Genomic DNA, 21,571 nt, shown 5'->3' on the forward strand with positions numbered 1-21,571 from the left:
ACAGTAGTTTTAAACGTTCATTAAGTTTACCTAAGTTGAAGAGTTAACAGTATTTTAGTAAAGGATATGGCTATTTAAAGTCAACTCAATACCAAATTCTTCTGTTGTTGCTGTTGGTATTTTTTTGTTTGTTTGTTTGTTTGTTTGTTCTGACTCTTACAATGCAATAATTACACTCCCAAAATATTTGTCTTTGCAAGTTAATAACTTTCATTCACCTGGTTGAAACAGAATGTCAGCTGGTACTATTTGTATTACATTCTACCTATAGTCCACACATGGGTCCTACAAGGAAGTACTTCCAAGATTACATTAACCATAACCTTTTGACAGTAAAATTCTGTTTCTCATTAAAGTGAATTATGGATAGTTTACTTCTAATCCTTAACTTAACCCCCAAAGGTTTATTTATCTCCCACCATGTTCCAAAGTGAATCTGAGATGAGTTACTAAGTAAATCTACACAGATAAACTTTCAATTTTATAGAGGAGAGATTTAAATAATAAAGTTTACCAACAAAAATGATCACCAAATTATTTTATTCTATAACAAAATATAATGTGCCTTTGGGAGAAAGACGATAAAAAAAATTTATATATTCCATGAGGGGTACAGGAAAAGGTGCGGCCGATTCTTCCAATTGTGTAGATGATGTCATTCTAACCGCAATCAGGCTATTACATAATAAGACTCTACACAAAGTCTTCCTTTAATTGTATTATAATTTAAAAGCCTGTGAATTTTAGTGTAAGAAAAGAAATGTTTTTTCAAAGACCTAAATCATCTATGTCTAACATCACCTGATAGAATAAGGTCTCATTTCATTTATTATGATGAATGACTGCCACCTAGCGGATGTCACTGCCTGCAAATCTCTACCTGCACAGATTATCTGGTCTTTATTGCTTTCTGGGATGCCAACTTCCACTCAGTTTCTTTGGAAATTAAAAAGGAGAAGCAAGGAAGTTTTGCTTTATATTTCTTTTCTATATATTATTCGTGTTTTAGTTCTTTTTATTTAGACTGGGATATCACATACTTATGTTAAGATAGCACAAATTTAAAAATAAAGATAACCATTAAAGATAAAATTATTCTATCACTATTTCTTTAAATCATAAATTTAAAAGCACTGTTTTTGAGAAGTAAAAAAGTAAGTATTCGACCTCACATACAGACTGAAGTTCAATATACTTCATGTACAAACATGCAGTTTCAATTATTTATACACAAGTTTTATTTAAAGAAAAGCAAAACACAAAACCACAGCATTTCAGTCAAGGAAATTAGGAAAATCCCAAGTGCTTTCATGGTTCTTCAGTCACCATCGAAATAATACACCTTTTAAACCAGAGTTAAAATAAATTCAGTAAGCAGACTGAACTGCTTCAGAACACTACTCTGTCTTCCTGTGTTCTTTCCCACCAAAGCGTGCTGTTTAAGGTTCCACAACTGTTATCTTCTTCCTCTTGTTCTTTAGTGAGTTCTACAAAAACCTAAATGAAAGTAAATAAATTAATACAGTATTCCAGTATGGCAATTATCTCAAAGAATGTTTAAATCAGAAACAGTGTAAGACTCTATCTAAATACATTAACCATTCAACTATCAAGAGATACGTTGGCATTAATATTACTTAAACATAATAACCTCCTTAATCATAAAGTTGAATGCTATGAGGATTAACAGATTTTTTTCTTGATAAACATATAAGTAGCAGTCATAAAAAGATGATTTATAAATATTTCAGCAATGTAACTTCAGATATATGAAATAACAACACCCATTTTATTTACTAAAGAATAATACTGAGCCTTTCAAAATAAGTAGATGGAGAGCCTAAAATTGTTTAAGATTATACAAAGTTTAGGCATATTGTGTAACAATTTGTCTCTGGTTCATAAACATCATCCCTCTCCAATATAAGCCAAATGATTAGGGGAACCTGGGGTGGCTCAGTCAGTTAAGCTTCCAACTCTTGGTTTCAGCTCAGGTCATGGTGAAGCCCCATGTGGCCCCACGCTTACTGGAGAGTCTGCTTTCCCTCTCCCTCTGCACCTCCCCTTACACACATTCTCTCTCTCAAATAAATAAATCTTTAAAAACCAATAAATAAATCTAAACAATTAGATAACACTTACTTATATAAAAGAATTTTTAAAAATTTAACTTTAGAGTACCTGTTCCAATGTTGCTTGAGAAAAGCTGTATTCTTCAATGGCAAAAGTATGTTTAGCTATTAAAATATGAAAACAATATTTTACTTATTAATATTTCTAAGGAAAAATGGCAGAATAAAAATAAATAAAAATATTTCTAAGAAATAAAAATTTCTAAAGAATAAAAATTCTTCATTTCTAAAGAATAAAAAAAATAACTACTAAGTGGTTAAAAACCTGTTTTAAAAAAAATTCTGTAATTAATTCACTTAAATTTGAAACTGCCAAAAAATGTTACTTTCCTCTATCTTGGTTCCCTGAGGCACCCTACCAGCAACATTACTTGCCTCATCTCGCCCCTTTACCCTCCCTGTCTTCCTTACTGTGGCTTTTCTCATGACTTCTTTGGCTCCCTGTTCCCTATCTCTCATTCCCCAATTTCCATTACAGCCTGTTCTGAACTTCTTGAACTAGATTCTGGATACAGTTCCTATGGCCATATACTTTTTTGTATTTATTTCAGATCCTGTTGCAATCTAATCTAACATAAAATTTTCTGGCTTTCTATTCATTCCTGGAGTGAAATTCTCCCCAAGCTTTATTAGGTTGTTGCATAGTTTACAAATTCCATAAAACAACCTGTGTGAGAATACCTGTTCCATCCAGGAGTTTACCTCTTACCACTTGCTGGCAGGGTATCTTTATCCTACCAATCATTTATTTTTAAAAACACATCACATTTCAATAAGCTTTTTTAAGCTTTCAGGAATGTCCATATCCCTACACTATGGATTTTCCTCTCCTCTCTTCTGCTGCCACTGGTTTTGCTTCCACTGCTATTTCTAGGGCCTGATACAAAGTGAGGGCTCTGGAAACTCAATGCTCTCACTTCTGGAATGAATCACTGTGTGCTAAGTAAACTGAACTTTCTCGCAGATGCAATGTGAAAAACCACAGTGATGTCAACTAAAATAGTAAAAGGTTTACGCTACAATATACCTGACCTACCAAACCTCTACGATGTTAGTGTTTAACCTATATCTTACATTAAATTAATAAAAGGTTATCTTTTTATTTACAATAGCTTCCATAATAAACAGTCCTAATTTCTAAATTTTTTAAAAAAATTCTTTCATAAATTGAAAGCTACCTTACAATCTTTTTCAAATCTTACCTTCTTCCAGCTTAGAAAAAGATTGTGAAAGGGATGGAACATCTTCCTTAGGAATCTTATAAGCCAAAATAGAAGAAAAACTGGAAACAGATAAAATATTAGAAAAATTTAAAAATGGCTGCTAATATGTTCTAAAACTAAAGTTCAAATTTTATTTAAGGTTCAAAATTAAACTCCAACAACTTATTTTGATACATACTTAGAAAAAAAATTGTTTTAAATCTTAAAATATTTCCATGTGAAATTCTCTCATTACTACTGGTATGAGAACTTTTAAAAATTTAAATACTATTGAATATTGCAAGATCTAATACTAAGTTGGATATAAAACCCCAGTTATCAGACTATATTAGTCCAATACTGGTGATATAAGCAGAACTTTTTTTTTCCTAATCCTTAAAGCAATAACCACCTTTACAACTATTGCTCTACAAAAAAAAAAAAAAACTACATTTTTAAAATCTTTACCTCTCTTGACGGCTTGCATTTGGGAAAATATACTGTATTTCTCTTTGAAGGCGGTCTACTTCTAGGTTTTCTATCCAGTCCTTTAACTTTATTTCCAAAAAGTAGCCTTTTCCAAATTTACTCTTCAGATGCTGGACAGTCCCAATACATCTGTAGTGATTTTAAAAGAAAGCTCAGATATAGAATGACTGGACAGTTTCAAAGAATGATTTCTCAAAGGATGAGTTAAATTACATGTATGATGGGATATTTTTAAATGTATAGAGAAGTTGCAAATATAATACAGAGCATCTCTATATACCCCCACCCAGTTTCAGTTTCCCTATCATTATGATCTCATATAACCACGGTACATTTGTCAAAATTAAGAAACCAACACTGATATATAACTATTAACTTTATATTGGACTTTATTTGGATTTCACCAGTTTTTCACTAAAGTCCTTTTTCTGTTCCAGGACCTATCTTAGTCCCCACAGGTCTGTGACAGTTTCTCACTATTTCCTCCTTTTTTTGCCTTTGACAGTTTTAGGAATTGGTCAAGTGTTTAGGTAGAATGTCTCTCAATGTGGAATAGTCTGACATTTTTCTCTTTAGACCAGGGTTAGAAGTTTTGGAGGAAATGCCACAGAGCTGAAGTACCTTTCCTATCAGGGGTACATGATGTCCACATGAAATCGCTCTTCTGTGAACTTACTATTGCCCTCTTTCCATACGTTAGAAGAGACTGGCTAAATTCAGACTACACTTAGGAGGTGGAGGATTACCTTCCCCTCCCAGAGGGAGCAGTATCTACATATACTGTTTAGAATCTTTCCCGTAAGGAAAATCTGCTCTCCTCCCACATTTATTTTATTTATTCAACCATTTATTTACAAGAGTATGAACCTGAATTACGAATATATTTATTTTATATTTTGGATTATAACCCAATAAAATGCCTAACAATTTTTTAAAATAACAAATATAGGGCTCCTGGGTGGCTCAGTGGGTTAAAGCCTCTGCCTTCTGCTCAGGTCATGATCCCAGGGTCCTCTGCTCAGCAGGGAGCTTGCTTGCTTCCTCCTCGCTCTCTGCCTGCCTCTCTGCCTACTTGTGATCTGTCTGTCAAATAAATAAATAAAATATTTTAAAAATCTTAAAAAAAATAAAATCTTTAAAGAAAAAATAATAAATATCATGCATGAAAAACAACATTCCAAGTTATTGAACCATTAAACTAATACACAAATGCAAAGCAGCTAGCAAAATTTCTTAGAAATAAACTATATTTCCAAGTAATTCTACAGAAAGCTAATAGCCAAACATTCAAGTAAGGACACTTTTTTTTGGCATTTAAATTTATTACTGTAAGTTTTGGAAATGATTACTCAGCACCCCCAACCCCCGCCACCACCAAACAGCATCAGGCATTTACCTTAACTGCCCAGATACCATGATGGCCACCCGGTCACAGACAGCCTCTGCTTCCTCCATATAATGAGTGGTCAGAATAGCAGCCCGCTTTTTATTTTTAAATGCAGTTCGAATTGCTCGCCTATAAACGATAAGTAAAATAAACATAGTAAAGCATCTCAATGTTAATGAAAATCCAACTATTTGGTTAACTAAAATTTATTAGTATCTATTGCTATAGTTATTACAATCTGCCCAACTATGATTCTTCTAATTTCTTTTCCTTTATTTTGGAAAGTTTGTCAAATAAACAGAAATTCCATGATTTCAAATGTTTTATGCATTAAAAATAAATGATAAAATTTGATGCTTTTTCATGTTGTAACTAAAATAGCCATAAAATCATAGGGAAAATGTAATATGTTTCTGTCCTACACCTCACACTTTAAAGACAATGGAAATATAGGTTCAAAGAGTTGGTCAACCAACTAGCACCATGAATTCTTAGGCATTCCAACATAAACTCAAGCCAATATTATTATAAGAATTAGAACTTAAGTTAAATAACTTGGAAAAAATCTTTTAAAAGCTATTCAGACAGCAGTACTCTTTATCGTAATAATTAACCATATATTTATTTTTATTCTTAAATAAATATTATTAATATTTTATGAAAGTATAAATCCTGATAAAGTTTAAAAGTTTATAGCAGGGGTTCCTGGGTGACTCAGTTAAGCATCTGCCTTTGGCTCAGGTCATGATCTTCAGGTCCTGGAATCGACCCTATGTCGGGCTCCCTGCTCAGTGGGGAGCCCATTTCTCCCTTTCCCTCTGCTTCTCCCCACTGCTCGTGCTCTCTCTCTCAAATAAATAAAATCTTAAAAACAAATAAGTAAAAGTTTATGGTGTTCTCTAGAAATCAAAATATTTAATTACTATTTTGTCATTTGTGTAAGATTTTAAATCAATATGCATACATAACTAATATAAAACCATTAGTTATAATAAAACAAACTATTCTTTTATTTTAAAGTATGATCTAGTATAATGTGTCTCAAGCATCTTTCACGTCATACTCACCACATGTGCTGTTTCGCTTTAGGATCCATACCTGTAGATGGCTCATCTAACAGGGTAATGTGAGGATTCCCCAGCATACTCAGGGCAAAACACAACTAGATAGAAAGAAAATGGGGAGGGGACTAATATTTGCATAAGAAATTTTATCAAGACAGTATTAGGCTCTAAACTATAAATAAGCCATACACACATCTGTTGTTTAAAAAAAAAGTACCTTTCGCTTGATTCCAGCAGGTAGTTTCTTTATAGTTTTCTGAAGGTGTTCTTTTAAATCAAGTGCATTTGTTATCCTGCAAAATAGGTAATACAAAATGACTATATGATCACTCACTGTTTGTAATCATTGACAGTCTTCTTTCCAGAACACTCATTTGGAGCTTACTATAAATTAGACCTTCAATCTACATAATCTTAAACAAATCACTATCTTGACAAAAAGGTTTAAGTTTGACATTTATAGGTATATTCTGTAATTAAAAAGAGAAAAATTATTTTTTATTTTTATAACTATCATAATTATGTAAAGAATTTATGAAAAAGTAATAACCGTTTTCTATGAACAGTATGATCCACAAAAATTGTTTTTAAAAATTAAACTTATAAATGTGAAATGTAAACCTTTCTCTGGGTAACAAAAAGTTTTAATTTTACCGAGTTATGACTTCTTTCATGTCACTTGAGCTCATTCCTTTCACAGCTCCATAAATTTCAAAATGTTCCTGCAATGTAATATCCGGCCACAGTGGGTTTATCTGAGGACAGTATCCCATATACTTAACGGAATCATCACCATCAGTTGGCTCTGAAGAATAATCTCCAAGAAATACCTACAGAAAAACAAACCAATTTTAAATAACTTTTGGCTTAATTTACACTGTGAAGAAGTGGTAAGTGAATTAATTCAAACTCTTCTCTAGAACCAGGGTAATAGTAAGTCAAAATTTTATTCCTTTTGATGAAGAAAGGACATACATAGCTAAGTCAGAGTTCAGTGACATGGCCCAAAAGGGTGATAAGGAATGTAGGTTGACTGAAAAGATAAACTAGGATGATCAAGGGACCTCACTGGAAGGTGTTATTTGTGCCATGGAGGTAAAACAAATTAAATCATTTAGATTTCTACAGGGTAAGGAACACTAAATATAAGGATTAGTTAAGGCAAAACCCAGAAGAGTATGCCTGGCATTTTCCAGGAAATCAATGGACCAGTGTGGTTGGTGTAAAGTAAGAAAGGGGGAGAGGAGCAGAAGACAGGATCAGAGCAGTTCTGTGAAGTTTCCACAAAGTGGTGATATGCTTACAATCAAAGGATAATTAATGGCAGGGTCAATATTAGTTCCTATATCTCCTTAAGTTAATAAGACTGTCTTCCACAGATCAGGCTGGCAGGCCAGAAAGGAGTGGAAGGAAATATTCAACATGCTGAATGGGGAAAATAGGCAGCCAAGAATTCTTTTTCCAGGTTGTCATTCAGAATAGGACAGATAAAGAGTCTCCCAGAGAGGGGCACCTGGGTGACTCAGTCATTTGAGTGTCTGACTCTTGTTTTTGGCTTAGGTCATAATCTCATGGGTCATGTTATCAAGCTCCCCCTCCAAAGAGGGCTCCACATGTGGTGGGGAGACTGCTTGGTGGTTCTCTCCCTCTACCTCTCCCTGACTCACTCTATCTCTGTCTCTGTCTCTCTCTGAAATAAATAAATAAACCTTAAAAAAAAAAAAGGAGTTTCCCAGACAAACAAAAACTATTTTTATTAGTTTGTGACCACTAAAGCAGCCCTGCAAGAAATTTTAAGGTGAACTCTTCAAGCGAAGGAAAAATAAAGGCCAAAAGCAGCAAGGCTAGAAAGAACCAGAGAACATCACCAGAAATACCATTTTTACAGGTAAAAATTTTACAATGGCACTAAATTCCTATCTTTCAGTAATCACTCTGAATGTAAATAGACTAAATGCTCCAATTTTAAGACACAGGGTACCAGAATGGATTAAAAAACAAGACCCATCTATATGCTGCCTATAAGAGATTCATTTTAGACCTAAAGCTGAAGTAGTCATACTTCCGTCAGACAAACAAGATTTTAAAACAAAGACTGTAAAAAGAGATGAAGAAGGGCATTATATCTTAATTAAGGGGTCTATCCATCAAGAAGATCCAACAACTGTAAATATTTATGCCTCCAACTTGGGAGCACCCAAATATACAATTCAATTAATAATAAACATTAAAAACTTAATGATAATAATATAATATAATAAGGGGACTTTAAAACCCCACTTACAGCAATGGACAGATCACGTAAGCAGAAAATCAGTAAGGAAACAATAGCTTTCAGTGATATACTGGACCAGATGGACTTAACAGATATATTTTGAACATTTCATCCTAAAGCAGAAAAATATGCATTCTTTTCAAGTACACATGGAATATTCTCCAGAAGAGATCACATACTGGATCCACAAATCAGCCCTCAACAAGTACAAAAAGACTGAGATCACACTATGTGTATTTTTAGACCACAGTGCTATGAAACTTGAAGTCAACAACAAGAAAAAACTTGGTAAGACCACAAATATATGGAGGTTAAAGAAAATCCTAAGTTAACCAGGAAATTAAAAGAAGAAAAAAAAATACACAGAAGAAAATGAAAATGAAAACAGGAGAGTCCAAAACCTTTGGGATACAGCAAAGAGGGAAATATATTGCAATACAAGTCCACCTCAAGAAGCAAGAAAAGTCTCAAATACACAAGCTAACCTCATAGCTAAGGGAGCTAGAAAAGGAATAGCAAATAAAGCCTAAAGCCAGCAGAATATAAATAATAAAGATTAGAGCATAAATACACAATATATAAACAAATAAACAAAAACAGTAGAACAGATTAACAATACTAAGAGCTGGTTCTTCAAAAGAATTAGTAAAATTGATAAACCTCTAGCCAGACTTATCAAAAAGAAAAGAGAAAGGGCCCAAATAGATAAATCATGAATGAAAGAAGAGAGATCACAACCAAAACCACAGAAATACAAATAATTACCAGACAATGCTATGAAAATTATATACCAACAAACTCGGCAACCTGGAAGAAATGGACAAATTCCTAGATACCTACAAACTAACAAAGCCAAAACTGAAACAGTAAGAAAGAGAATTTTGAACAGACCCAAAACTAGCAAAGAAACTGAATCAGTAACCAAAAATCTCTCAACAAATAAAAGTCCAGGGCTGGATGAATTCCCAGATATTTTAAAAAGAGTTAATGCCTAGTCTCCTCATACTATTCCAAAATATAGAAATGGAAGGAAAACTTTCAAACTCATTCTATGAAATCAGCATTACCTTGATTCCAAAACCAAAGATCCCACTAAAAAGGAGAATTCCAGGCCAATATCCTTGATGAACATGGATGCAAAAATTCTCAATAAAATACCAGTGAATCAAATTCAACAGTACATTAAAAAAATTATTCACCATGATCAAGTTGGGTTTATTCCTAGGTTGCTGGGGTGGTTGAACATTCGCAAACCAATCAATGTGATACACCACATTAATAAAAGGAGAAGAACCATATGATCCTGTCAATAGATGAAGAAAAAGCATTTGACAAAAAAACAGATCTTTTCTTAATAAAAACCCTCAAAAGGTAGGAATAGATGGAACATACTTCAATATGGCCTTTGCATAAAGGCCATATACAAAAGACTCACAGCTCACCCTTGATGGGGAACAAGACTAGGATGCCCAGTCTCACTGTTACTATTTAACATAAGACTTACCTTAGCAATCAGACAACAAAAAGAAATCAAAGGTAGCCAAATTGGCAAGGAAGAATTCAAACTTTCACTTTTTGTAAATGACATGATACTTTATGTAGAAAACCTGAAAGATTCAACCAAAACATTGCAAGAACTCATACATGAATTTAGCAAAGTTGCAGGATATAAAATCAATGTGCAAAAATCTGTTGCATTTCTATACACCCATAATGAAGCAGCAGAAAAATAAATCAAAAAATCGATCCCATTTGCAATCAGACCAATAACAGTTAAAATACCTAGGAATAAACACGTCTAAAGATATAAATGGTCTGTACTCTGAAAACTATGGAAGATGCTGAACTTATCACTCACCATCAGGGAAACACAAATCAAAACCACAATGAGATGCCACCTCACACCTGTAAGAATGGCTGAAATTCACAACGAGAAACAACAGGTGTTCGCATAGATGCTGAGAAAGGGGAACTCTCTTGCACTGTTGGTGGAAATGCAAACCATTGCAGCCACTCTGGGAAACAGTCTAGAGGTTCCTCAGAGGAAAAAACAGAACTATCCTATAATCCAGCAATTGTACTACTAAGTATTTACCCAAAGGATACAAAAATACAGATTCGAAGGTGTGCATGCACCCTGATGTTTATAGCAGCATCATCAGCAATAGCCAAACAATGGAGAGAGCCCAAAATGTCCATTGACTGATGAATGGATAAATGATACACACACACACACACACACACACACACTGGAGTATTACTCAGCCATCAAAAAAGAATGAAATCTTGCCATTTGCAATGATGTGGATGGAGCTAGAGCATATTATGCTAAGTGAAATAAGTCAGAGAAAGACAAATACTGGATGATCTCACTCATATGTGGAATTCAGGAAAACAGATGAACATATGGGAAGAGGAAAAAGAAAAAAAGGAGACAGGGAAACAAGCTTAATGATAGAGAACAAACTGAGGGTTAATGGAGGGAAGCCGGTGGGGGATGGGCTAGACAGGGGATGGATATGAAAGAGAGCACTTGTGATGAGCTCCAGGTGTTATATGTATATGATGAATCACTGAATTCTACTCCAGAAACTAATATGCACTGTATGTTAACTAACAAAATTTTTTAAAAAAGAGAGATTGTCTTCCATTAAGTAGGTAGACAAATCACCCATGCATGTAATAATTATAAAAGCAAAAGCATTGTCTATGTGTGCATCTGCATGTGTGTAAATTTTATTGTGTACATTATTTTCAAAGATAACCAAAAAGATAATCTGATTAAGCTATACTAAAAAATGAATACTATGAACATAAAATCCTAATCTGCTGTTAAGAAATTTATTTTAACTAAAAATGTAAATCACAGTCAGCATCTTCCATACCCTTATATATCATACCTGGCCTGAAGTTGGTTCAATATCACCAACCAGAATATTGATAATTGTGCTTTTGCCTGCACCATTTGGACCCAGTAGCCCCAAGATCTCTCCTAAAAAAGTTGAAAGAAAAATCATCATATGTAAATCAAATTAAAAATGGAAATTACTCTTCTGGAAAAATTATTTAAGAAAAAGCAAATACCAGCCTTTTTTCACACAGAAAGAGACATATTTAGTTGCCACTTTCTTTACTTTTCTTGTAAGAAGAAAATCTTTCTTGTCATCATATTCTTTATGCAAATTGCTGACCATAATGGCTGGCTTCTAATAAGGGAAATAGGATTTAAAAAGAGAATAATAAATCAGATATACCTATCATGGAATGACACTGCCCACAATTCATGTCCATATATCATAAGAACTATATTTACTAATAAGAAATATTATGTAAATAAAGATCCATTTATGACTGAAATAATGTCTTATTCAAAAGTAGACAAATGCATTTTTTCAAAGAAAAGACTTTTTTCCATATTGATTCATATGAAAAGTATTTTTCAGATTAATTCCTATTCATGATGACTGCACATTTAATAAGACTTATGATAAAGACTAAATTACCTCCTCACAACACTGGCAACTCATTAGCTCTTTGACCTTTAGTCTTTCAGCTTTGACATCTTCATCTTCATCCTCATTGCTTGGTGGTTCTGGATACTTCCTATTTTTGGACTTTGTTGAAAGAGTCCTATATATTAAAGATAATAGATTTTCAAATAATTAATAGAGTAAGAAATTCAGCACTTCATGGGGAAAAGACCAAAAAAATATACCAGAAGATATACCAGAAGATCTGTGATCTTCTTTCTGAAAGGTGGAATTACAGAGCTATTTTTCACTTATGAATCCATTTGGATGATGTTATCAAAATTCATTCATTTTTCATTCATATATGACTGGTATGTGTCATGTACTATTTCATACAAACATAAAAAGATTTTAAAAAGCATTTAGCCATCCCTCAAAGAATTTACTGTATGGGTATACATGACATTGTCCTGGGCCAAGTGGATATAAAGGGCTGAACTCAGAACTCACAGGAACACTAAAAAAGTAGGCAGAGAAAAAAAAAACAAAGTGCTTCAAAAGGAAATTTTGAAGTATAAGAGAGGTAAAGGGATAAAACAGGAGTTGACATTATGGACAAAAAAGGAACAAGAGAAAAGTATAAATAAGGAGGAAGAAGTCAATCATAGGAAAGTAGCAGTTGAGATGAGTAAGCAGAGCCTACTTGATGAGCAACAGGAAATCATTAGTCACTTTACTGAAAATAGCATCAGCAGAGAAGCAAGTGCAGAAACCAGATTGCAGGGAGTTAAGGAATGAACGGGAGGTGAGAACTGGAAGTAGAAGCTTCTTGCTATGAAAGAAAAGACAAATACAGGACAAAAGCTAGAGGGATTCAAGTTTAAATGAGATTTAGGAGTTCTGATTTCTATTAGTTTGTTTTATGTAAGAAAGGTAACTCCCTCCCCAGAGAAAAATATCCTATTTAGATCCAAAAGGGAAAGATACAGAAAGAGAAAATAAAAGTAACAGAGTAATATCCTTAAGTAGACAGAATAAATGAAGACATGGATAACAGGAGGGGTGCCTCTCCCTCCGGAACTAGGAAAAGACATAAATGATGAAAAGAGGTGGATAAGTGTGTAAAGATTTCTAGTTAAGTGCTTCTGTTTTCAGAGATGGCAAGATCTTCTATTGAGAAGTAGAAAATGAGGGAGGTGACTGGAGAAGTTGAGGAACACAAAGAAGGCTTGGGATAACTATCGAAAAGAGACAGGAAGAAAATGGGGTAACAAATGTTAACACAAAGCTGAATTTATACAGGATAAACCTATTGTATTAGAAAACTGCAGTGTTAGGTTAATTTTCTCTACCCTGTAATCAGACTTACCAAAATTATGATTTTTAGCAGATAAGTGAAAGAAATACCGAAGTTGAATACAGGGTGCTGAAAGGGATGAAAGTGATGAATCACATGAGTGAAGCTGAACGGAGAAATGGTGAAAACAGTGATTAGTAGATACATCTGAAGAACAAAGTCAGGGGTAGAAACCATAGGAGAAAAGTCCAATAAGACTAATAAAATAAGAAAGCTGGAAAGATGAAATGTGACTGGTAGCATGGGACACAGATGAAGTGAACAGCAGTGATGGCCCGGCTCTGACCCAAATCAACACATGAGTGCAGAGAAAATCAGACACTGAGGGATAGGGTGTTAGAAAGGTTATCTCAGTGGATGCTGATTCTCCCCCAAGATGACTGCAGGAGAAAGACGGAGAGCCAGAGGCTAAGTCCTCAGTGGATAATAAATATGTTCACAGCAGCATGATACATAATGGCCAAAAATAGAAACAACTTAAATGTCCAACAACTGATGAACAGGTAAGTCAAGTGTTACCATATGACTTACCTGCAGAAGAAAAGAAAAAAGTAATGAAGTATTGCTACATCATGAACCTTCAAAACATTATGGTAAGTAAAAGCAGCCAGACACAAAAAGACTATATATTATATATTTCTATTTATATGTATGTTTATTATTGGCAGATCTATAGCAACTAGATTAGTAAATTAGTGGTTATACAGGGCTGGGCGCATGCACAAGGTTGGGGGCACTGATAACTCTAAGGGGTTTTTTTGAGAGTGAAGGAAATTACCTAAAAGTAGAGTATATACTATGTAAATATACTTAAAAAAAATTAAAACTTATAAAAAAATTAACTGACCTGAAAAAAGGATCCTTTCTTATTGACCTGCCTCCATATTTTTTCTCATAGTACTGTAAGAGGAAAATCCAGAGTACACACTGCAGGTAAGGCTACAAGAAGAACACAGAAGATGTCATGACTCAATCTTTTTTCCCCCCATATCAATAGAACAAAGACCACATGCATCAGGTTCCTTACCATCACACCAAAATAATCATTATTTTCTTCACATGTCATATGTGTTAAGATTGTTAATGCAAACCAATGTAGATTTTTAGTAAAATAATCCTTCACATATTTTTCTACCTCTATCAAGTTCATCGGTTGTCAGCTTCATAAAATATAATCACAGGAAAAGTCATTTGTACTTCTGAGGAAGCCAGGATTATAATTAAATAGAATAACATAAGAGAGCCAAATATATTTAAAATGGACATAGTCAATAAAGGCATTACCAACAAAATGCATATTGGATGGCACTAACTAACCCACTTGACTTTTTTTTAAAGATTTTTTTTTTATTTATTTATTGACAGAGAGAAATCACAAGTAGATGGAGAGGCAGGCAGAGAGAGAGAGAGAGGGAAGCAGGCTCCCTGCTGAGCAGAGAGCCCGATGCGGGACGGGACTCGATCCCAGGATCCCAAGATCATGACCTGAGCCGAAGGCAGTGGCTTAACCCACCAAGCCACCCAGGCGCCCCCCCACTTGACTTTTTGAGGCACCTTCATTCTTATGCAACACAGTAAAAACTAAAAGAGAGTTAAAATCATACAACCAAACTGCTCTGAAGGTAGCATGCTAAGGCCAAAATTTTTGTTATTTCTTACCGATACAACAGCCACCAAAAGCCTATCCCATGGATTATAGGTGTCTTCATTTTTTCGAATATTCTTCCAAGAAATCTAAGACAAAAATTTTTTAAATTGACATGCTGCTATGATAAGATGATATAATGGTATTTGGTCTTAGACCCAGTCCCCAGGACACAGGGACAGAGGTGAAAGGAGCATCTTTTGTTATTTAAAATAAGCCCCAATCAACCAAAACAGTTCATTCTACAGAGGTGACTCTTGGGGAAAGGTGCTGTTTGACAAGGGAACCAACCAAGTGATTAGAAGATGGAAATTACTGGCCTCATCCACTGATCAAAAGGGGAGAGGGACTGATTATCTCATTATGCCTCAGTAAGAAAACCTCCATAAAATTCTCCGTGTTAAGCACAGGGTTTGGAGAGTTTCCAGGATGGTGAACACATCCACAGGCTGGGAGGGTGACAGGCTCAAAACTCCACAGGGTCAAAAGCTCTGGTACTTGGGACCTTTCTGGACTTTGCCTTCCCTATCTCTGATTCTACTTACTTGCATATCCAATATAATAAACTGGTAAAAGTACATAAAGTGTTTCCCTAAATTCTATAAGCCATTATAACAAATTAGTGACCATGTCAAGGAGTCATAGGTACCGTGGATTTGTAGCCACCTCAGACACAAGCATGGGTTACCTGCAGACCCACTACTTGGATCCGGCATCTGAAATGAAGGGGGCAGTTTTGTGGGGCTGCATGCTTAACCCAGAACATAGCCCTGAGTCTGCATTAACTCCAAGTAGTTCGGTGTCAGAACTGCTTTATGTGAGTGAAAAACCCATACACATTTGGTGTCAGAAGTGTTGCGAGTAGTAGTTTTCTTATAGCTGCAATGTGCAGGACTACTTCAATTAAAATGCATTTGTTCAGCAAAGATATATTCTCTATACATAAGTTAGCTATTAGTATTAATAGCTATTTCTACTTAGATTAAAATCTTCCCCACACCATTTCTATCTGGGGATGTATAAATTAAACATATTAAACTGAAGAAAAAAGAAAGCCGGGGAGGGGAAAAGGGAGGGCAGTGCGTAAAATTAAGTCAGCAACTCATTCTAAATCACTAATTCATTATTTAATTTTTTTCTAATCACATGCAATTTTTTTCAGTTATCCAGGCTTAATAAAACTAATGTTTTATTTTTTCTTTGAAAAAAAGTCTCTTACACTTTATTTTCTTTCATCCCTCTGTAGTACAATACATTATTTCATCCCTGAAAAAGTCCCCCAAAACAAACACTGACCAAAGTCAGTTCATACTTGGAATTTATGTGCATCCTTTTGGGAATCAAAGAACAGTTAACAGACGTACTCCTCTGAGATTTTATGGCTTAAAGACATGCTTGAAAAGATTTCACAGTAATCTTAAACTGCTGCTTAATAACATTCAAATCAAGTAAAGAGCAGCTAAGCTCTTTTTTTTTTTTTTTTAACTATATTCAGTATAAGAACTAAGATCTCAAAGATTAGGCAGTATTTATGCTTTACAAATATCAAAGCATATAAAAGACCTACCTTTATGAAACAAATCAGACAACCTAGAAGTGGATAGATTGGAATGACTATGGAAAAGGTATAATGAAGAACAGCCGTAACTGTGTATCCCATAAAGAACGTTATTTCGGTGATTGCAATGCAAGCCAATGCTGTCTAAAGAGAAAAAATGAGAAAACAAGTGAAAAAGTGTTTAGCAGTTTTTTACAAACCCACTTCTAAGTCTGTGCCTTGGTATTTACTGTTTTTAATCCTCTAATGAAACACGGAACCAGAGGTGATACTTAGCCAGGAGGGGCCAGGCCCCGCTGTTTGCCCCCCGGTATCCTTGCCATGTAATTCTTATGTGCCTTCAGTACCACCCCTTGGTGGAATGGGTGATTCATTAGACAGAGATGCTGTCAGATAGCTACCTAAGTTCTGTACTCAGAAAAGACACAATAACATTTTGAACATAAGCCTGCAAGAATTCATGACGTACAAGTAAGCTACTATGAAATGCTGGGGTGAAATAATATAAAACATGACTTACCACAGAATAGATAAATGACCAAAACTCTTTGGTATTCAAAATTTTTTTAAAAGTGAAGGAGATAACATAGGTAAACAGAATGACTGATGGAACATAACCAATAAGGCAAAAAACCTGTAAAACAGAAATGTGCACATTTATGTAAAAGTATGAACAGCTAACAATACATATGACATAAAACACCAGTTGTATCAAAATATTAAGGAATGATTATTTTTCAAATTTTATGTCTCAAGCAAACACTCCAAAACTGAAATTGTAGTTACTTGAGATATTACCATGCACATTTTTCCTAAATCAGTAAAACTCATACTTCTAACTACCTGTCAACACAATCCTGAATAAATAATCTACACTGAACACTTTTCTAGTTCTTTTTTATGCCAACCAAAATGCTATCTCTACCCATGTTATAAAAACAAGTATACTACCTGTTTTACCCTTCTCAACCAACTATTAGCTACTATTTCAATATACAGCATTCAATACATTTGGCAAATATTTAAGAAAAAATTATTAATTTATAAACCAGAAATTCATATGTAAAGTCAGTATTATCTCTGGCAAAATGATAAAATTGCTTTCAGAAACCCCAAACTCACCTAGTTCTATTTTCCCTTTTTCCTAATACAAATTATTCACATGAAGGGTCATATACAGATGAACATGAATGTAAGCCATACTCTTCCTTAGTATTTTCAGTGATATTTTAAATTATGGAATAAAAGAGCTTCTTTTGAAATTATTTTCAGGCATAGGGACAGGAAGGACTGCTTAATTATTCCTGATTATACACAAGTATTGTAGTCTGCAGAAAGACCATCTCAGTCTCCGAGATCAGACGAGATCGGGCGCGTTCAGGGTGGTATGGCCGTAGACAGACCATCTCAGTCTCAAAGAATTATTTTATAATGATGGCTAGTTGCTGTTTTTTAAAAAATCACTTATAGTAATATAAGTTGCATTATAAGTATCATATACAATGATTAAAATAGATACTGGTTCTACTTTCTATTAAAAAATTAATATCCAAATTACTTGACAAACCACTTGTCATGTTTATAAATACTTAGTTTTTTTAAATAACATTTCATTTATAAATAACATAAGTAATATTAACTTACCACAGAAAGGAACTTTATAGCATAAAAATATAATCCATAATGAAACGCAAATAAACTTCCTAGCATCAAAATAAGAACAAGAAAAAATAAGGGGATATCAACAATAGCTTGTCCAATCCAATACGCAGATGGCAAAAGTCCTGAAAGTTTAAGCTGGGTATAAGCTTTGATCTACAAAACAAAAAAGAGGGAGGAGGGAAAACTGATTATAACTGTAAACAATTTTACACAAAAAAATTAGCAAATTATTGTGGAACTCTAAATTTTACATCAACAAAACAAGACATTCCAGGTCTCTAGGTAATAAAAACCCTCCTACAATTAAATATAAATTCCATAGAGTCTTTAATTTGGCTCGGTCTTGAGATGTAACAATTTTGACAAAATTTTTCAGAATCAGAATACAGCAGAGTTAAGAAACACAAAACTAAAATGAAGCAAAAGATGTCATGGGATTATAGCTGTGCAAACAATAAGTAGCCAAAATAATGTCACTTTTACAACTCTGTGGAAGTAGATGAAAGATATGTTTAAATAAAAAAAAATTCTCATTTTTAAAAATTAAGCTTTCATGAAAAACTAATAAACTGCTAAGTGTCTTCAGGATTTACATAAGATTTTCAGCTAAAGAGTGAAACTCTGTACTGATAATTCATTTTAGCCCTTTATATACTCCTTTGTAGTATAAGTTGTTATTACTATAAGTAATTAGCATTTTCATGTATACAAACAGTAAACTTAAATGATCTGAGTTTTCCTCTCATCTTCTCATAAATTGAAATTTCAAAAAATATTTTATAAATCCCAATACCTAACAATTTTACTCAGTTCATTTTTGGCTTCTTTAAAAACATACTCCTAATAATTAAATATATTATATGAAGGAGCTAGCCATAGAGATAACAGATGCATGGAATATAAAGACTTGTTAAGAAGAGGATAAGTGGTAAAAATGTACAACTTTATGTTCAATGAATTACAAGAACAAAAATATAACAATATAAGTATGAAAACATAGAGTTACTCTGGCTCATCCATGCTTTTGTCACTCATCCAATGCTGGTGGGAATGTAAAACAGAATATCCACCCTGGAAAACTGTTTGACAACTTCTTACAAAACTAAACACGGAACCACCATATGACACAGCATTTGTACTCTTGGGCATTTATCACAGAGAAGTGAAAACTTACATTCACACAAAAACCTCTACACAAATGTTCACAGCAGCTTTATTCACAATAGTCAAAAACTGGAAACAATCCAGATCTACACCATGGACTACTATGCAGCAATAAAAAACAATAGACTACTGATACAATTTAAACAAACTAAATGAATCTCCAGGGAACTATCCTAAGTGAAAAAATCTAACCCCTCCCAAAAATACATTATGATTCCATATATATACTCTTGAAATATCAAAATTACAGAAATAGAGAATAGATTAGTGGTTGCCAGAGGTCAGGGAGGGGGTAGGTGTGTGGGCTTGAAAAGGGCAATAGGAGGAATCTCTGTGGTGAAGCTGCTCTATCCTGACTGTACCAATGTCAATATCCTGGGATTTTACTATTATACCACAATTTTATGAGCTATTATTGAGGCGAAGTGAGTAGGATACAGAGGATTTCACTGTATTGTTTCTTAACACCTAATATGAATCTACAATTATCTCTAAATAAAAATTTGAATTAAAAACATTTAAGTTGAAACAAAAGAGAAAAATGCAATTGTCTAGAAAGTTTTACTGTGAGTTGTGGGTGTTATGGATATTTCTTAATTCTCTTGTGCTTTCCTACCTTTTTTTTTAAATTTTTATTTATTTATTTGATAGAGAGCAAGCGCACGAGTGGGGGTGGGGAGGGGCAGAGGCAGAGAGAGAAGCAGACTCCCTGCTGAGCAGGGAGTGCTACCAGGGGGCTTGATTCCAGGACCCTGAGATCATAACCTGAGCTGAAGGCAGATGCTTAACTGACTAAGCCACCCAGGCGCCCCTTTCCTACATTTTCTAAATTAGAACAATATTTATAACAGAAAAAAATGAATATATTTTTAAAATACATCCTGAGACTCATGTATCACTTTCCACTAGAGAAAATTATTAAAATATATAATTGTCTGCTCTGAGACTTCATTATTTGTCACATGGGTAAATTAATTTAGACTATCTGCTTACACTGAACTAAGAAGACATACGGAGAATGAGAATTTTGATTAGAGGAGTAAGAGAGGGACAACGTCCGCAGGGTAAGAGAGTGGAAGGCTTTGAACAGTCAAGAGACCTTGCAAGAGCATCATGTGCCTGAGGAAGAAGAGAAAGGAGCAGAAAAGAAAGTGAAGGATACAGAACAACTCTATACACACAGCAATTTGTCCTGGGCTCTGGTGGTCACAATCATGATCTACCTGCTTTTTCATTTCGCAAAAATTAAGTATCTTGTACATTCAACACATTCCATTAAGGGTTAAGGGAGAGAGAAAGGTTAGTGTACCTATTAAGAACATAAGGATCCACTACTTAAACAAGATGAGACAACACCGGCACATGATATGACCACTCCCATCCCCACTTCCTGACCTATAAATAAAGTCGGTAACATAAAACTTACATCACAGTGTTGTAAAGATTAAAGGATGTAACTTTTGAAGCATGTGACAGGGACTCAAGTAATAAATGATAGTTAGTTATTGTTATTACTATATTAAATATGTTTATTCTCCATTTACTTACTCCTAAAATATGTCTTGCACTCATGCAAAGCAGGTAATTGTTTTGTATAAACTTTACCTGTAATTTTAACTCAATTATTACCTTATGATTCTCTGCATTTTCCATGGCAAAGTAAGGCGGCATTGCAGTAACAATGATTCCCAGAAGAGCTGCTTGAAAATACAGCTCAATTTTAAAAACTATATCTGTAATTTCCTGAAAAACAATCACAGAGTAAGAAATGAAACTGAGAATAACTTTATATCATCTTAGTACTTTCTCAATAAAAGACTATCAAAACCTCTGAAGAAACACATTAGGATATCTATTCTAGGCATACAGTCTGTATGAAAAAACAGGTGGCAGAATTAAGAGGCAGTGAGTTACAGGACCAGCTCTGCCACTTAATAAGTAGCTACACAATCCTGAGCAGATCATCATATTTCCTTTTCTTAACTACAACATAGAATAATAGGACATTTAAATTAAGCTTTACCATTTAATTAAAAATAACAATGTACATGAAAAAGCAGGTAACATGTTCACCAGTAGTCCTATGCAATGAACAAGACCATGTCAGACTGATGCATTTGTCGGTTGCTGGGACTGTGAGCCATTTGGATCTCGGGGCCCTATTCT

General features: G+C 34.1%; 1 protein-coding gene across 6 annotated transcripts in view; it reads right to left on the reverse strand.

Annotated features, from left to right (window-relative positions):
• Positions 1–523: 523 nt before the first annotated feature.
• The window catches only part of ABCA5 (ATP binding cassette subfamily A member 5), a gene marked incomplete at its 5' end in the record, with an annotated part of 70,083 nt that continues 49,035 nt past the window's right edge, over positions 524–21,571 (reverse strand). For all 6 annotated transcript variants that reach the window (XM_082708411.1, XM_082708413.1, XM_082708412.1 and 3 more), the window contains 17 exons: positions 524–1,497; positions 2,182–2,237; positions 3,335–3,414; positions 3,803–3,952; positions 5,220–5,339; positions 6,278–6,372; positions 6,492–6,567; positions 6,929–7,104; positions 11,450–11,541; positions 11,638–11,755; positions 12,053–12,179; positions 14,224–14,315; positions 15,036–15,110; positions 16,589–16,723; positions 17,100–17,213; positions 18,224–18,394; positions 21,035–21,148. In XM_082708411.1, the coding sequence (XP_082564537.1) occupies positions 1,390–1,497; positions 2,182–2,237; positions 3,335–3,414; positions 3,803–3,952; positions 5,220–5,339; positions 6,278–6,372; positions 6,492–6,567; positions 6,929–7,104; positions 11,450–11,541; positions 11,638–11,755; positions 12,053–12,179; positions 14,224–14,315; positions 15,036–15,110; positions 16,589–16,723; positions 17,100–17,213; positions 18,224–18,394; positions 21,035–21,148 (1,899 nt within the window). In that variant the 3' untranslated portion in view covers positions 524–1,389. The remainder of the gene's footprint in view (positions 1,498–2,181; positions 2,238–3,334; positions 3,415–3,802; positions 3,953–5,219; positions 5,340–6,277; positions 6,373–6,491; positions 6,568–6,928; positions 7,105–11,449; positions 11,542–11,637; positions 11,756–12,052; positions 12,180–14,223; positions 14,316–15,035; positions 15,111–16,588; positions 16,724–17,099; positions 17,214–18,223; positions 18,395–21,034; positions 21,149–21,571) is intronic.

This window comes from Mustela nivalis (assembly GCF_964662115.1).
Source record: "Mustela nivalis genome assembly, chromosome: 17".
NCBI lineage: Eukaryota > Metazoa > Chordata > Mammalia > Carnivora > Mustelidae > Mustela > Mustela nivalis.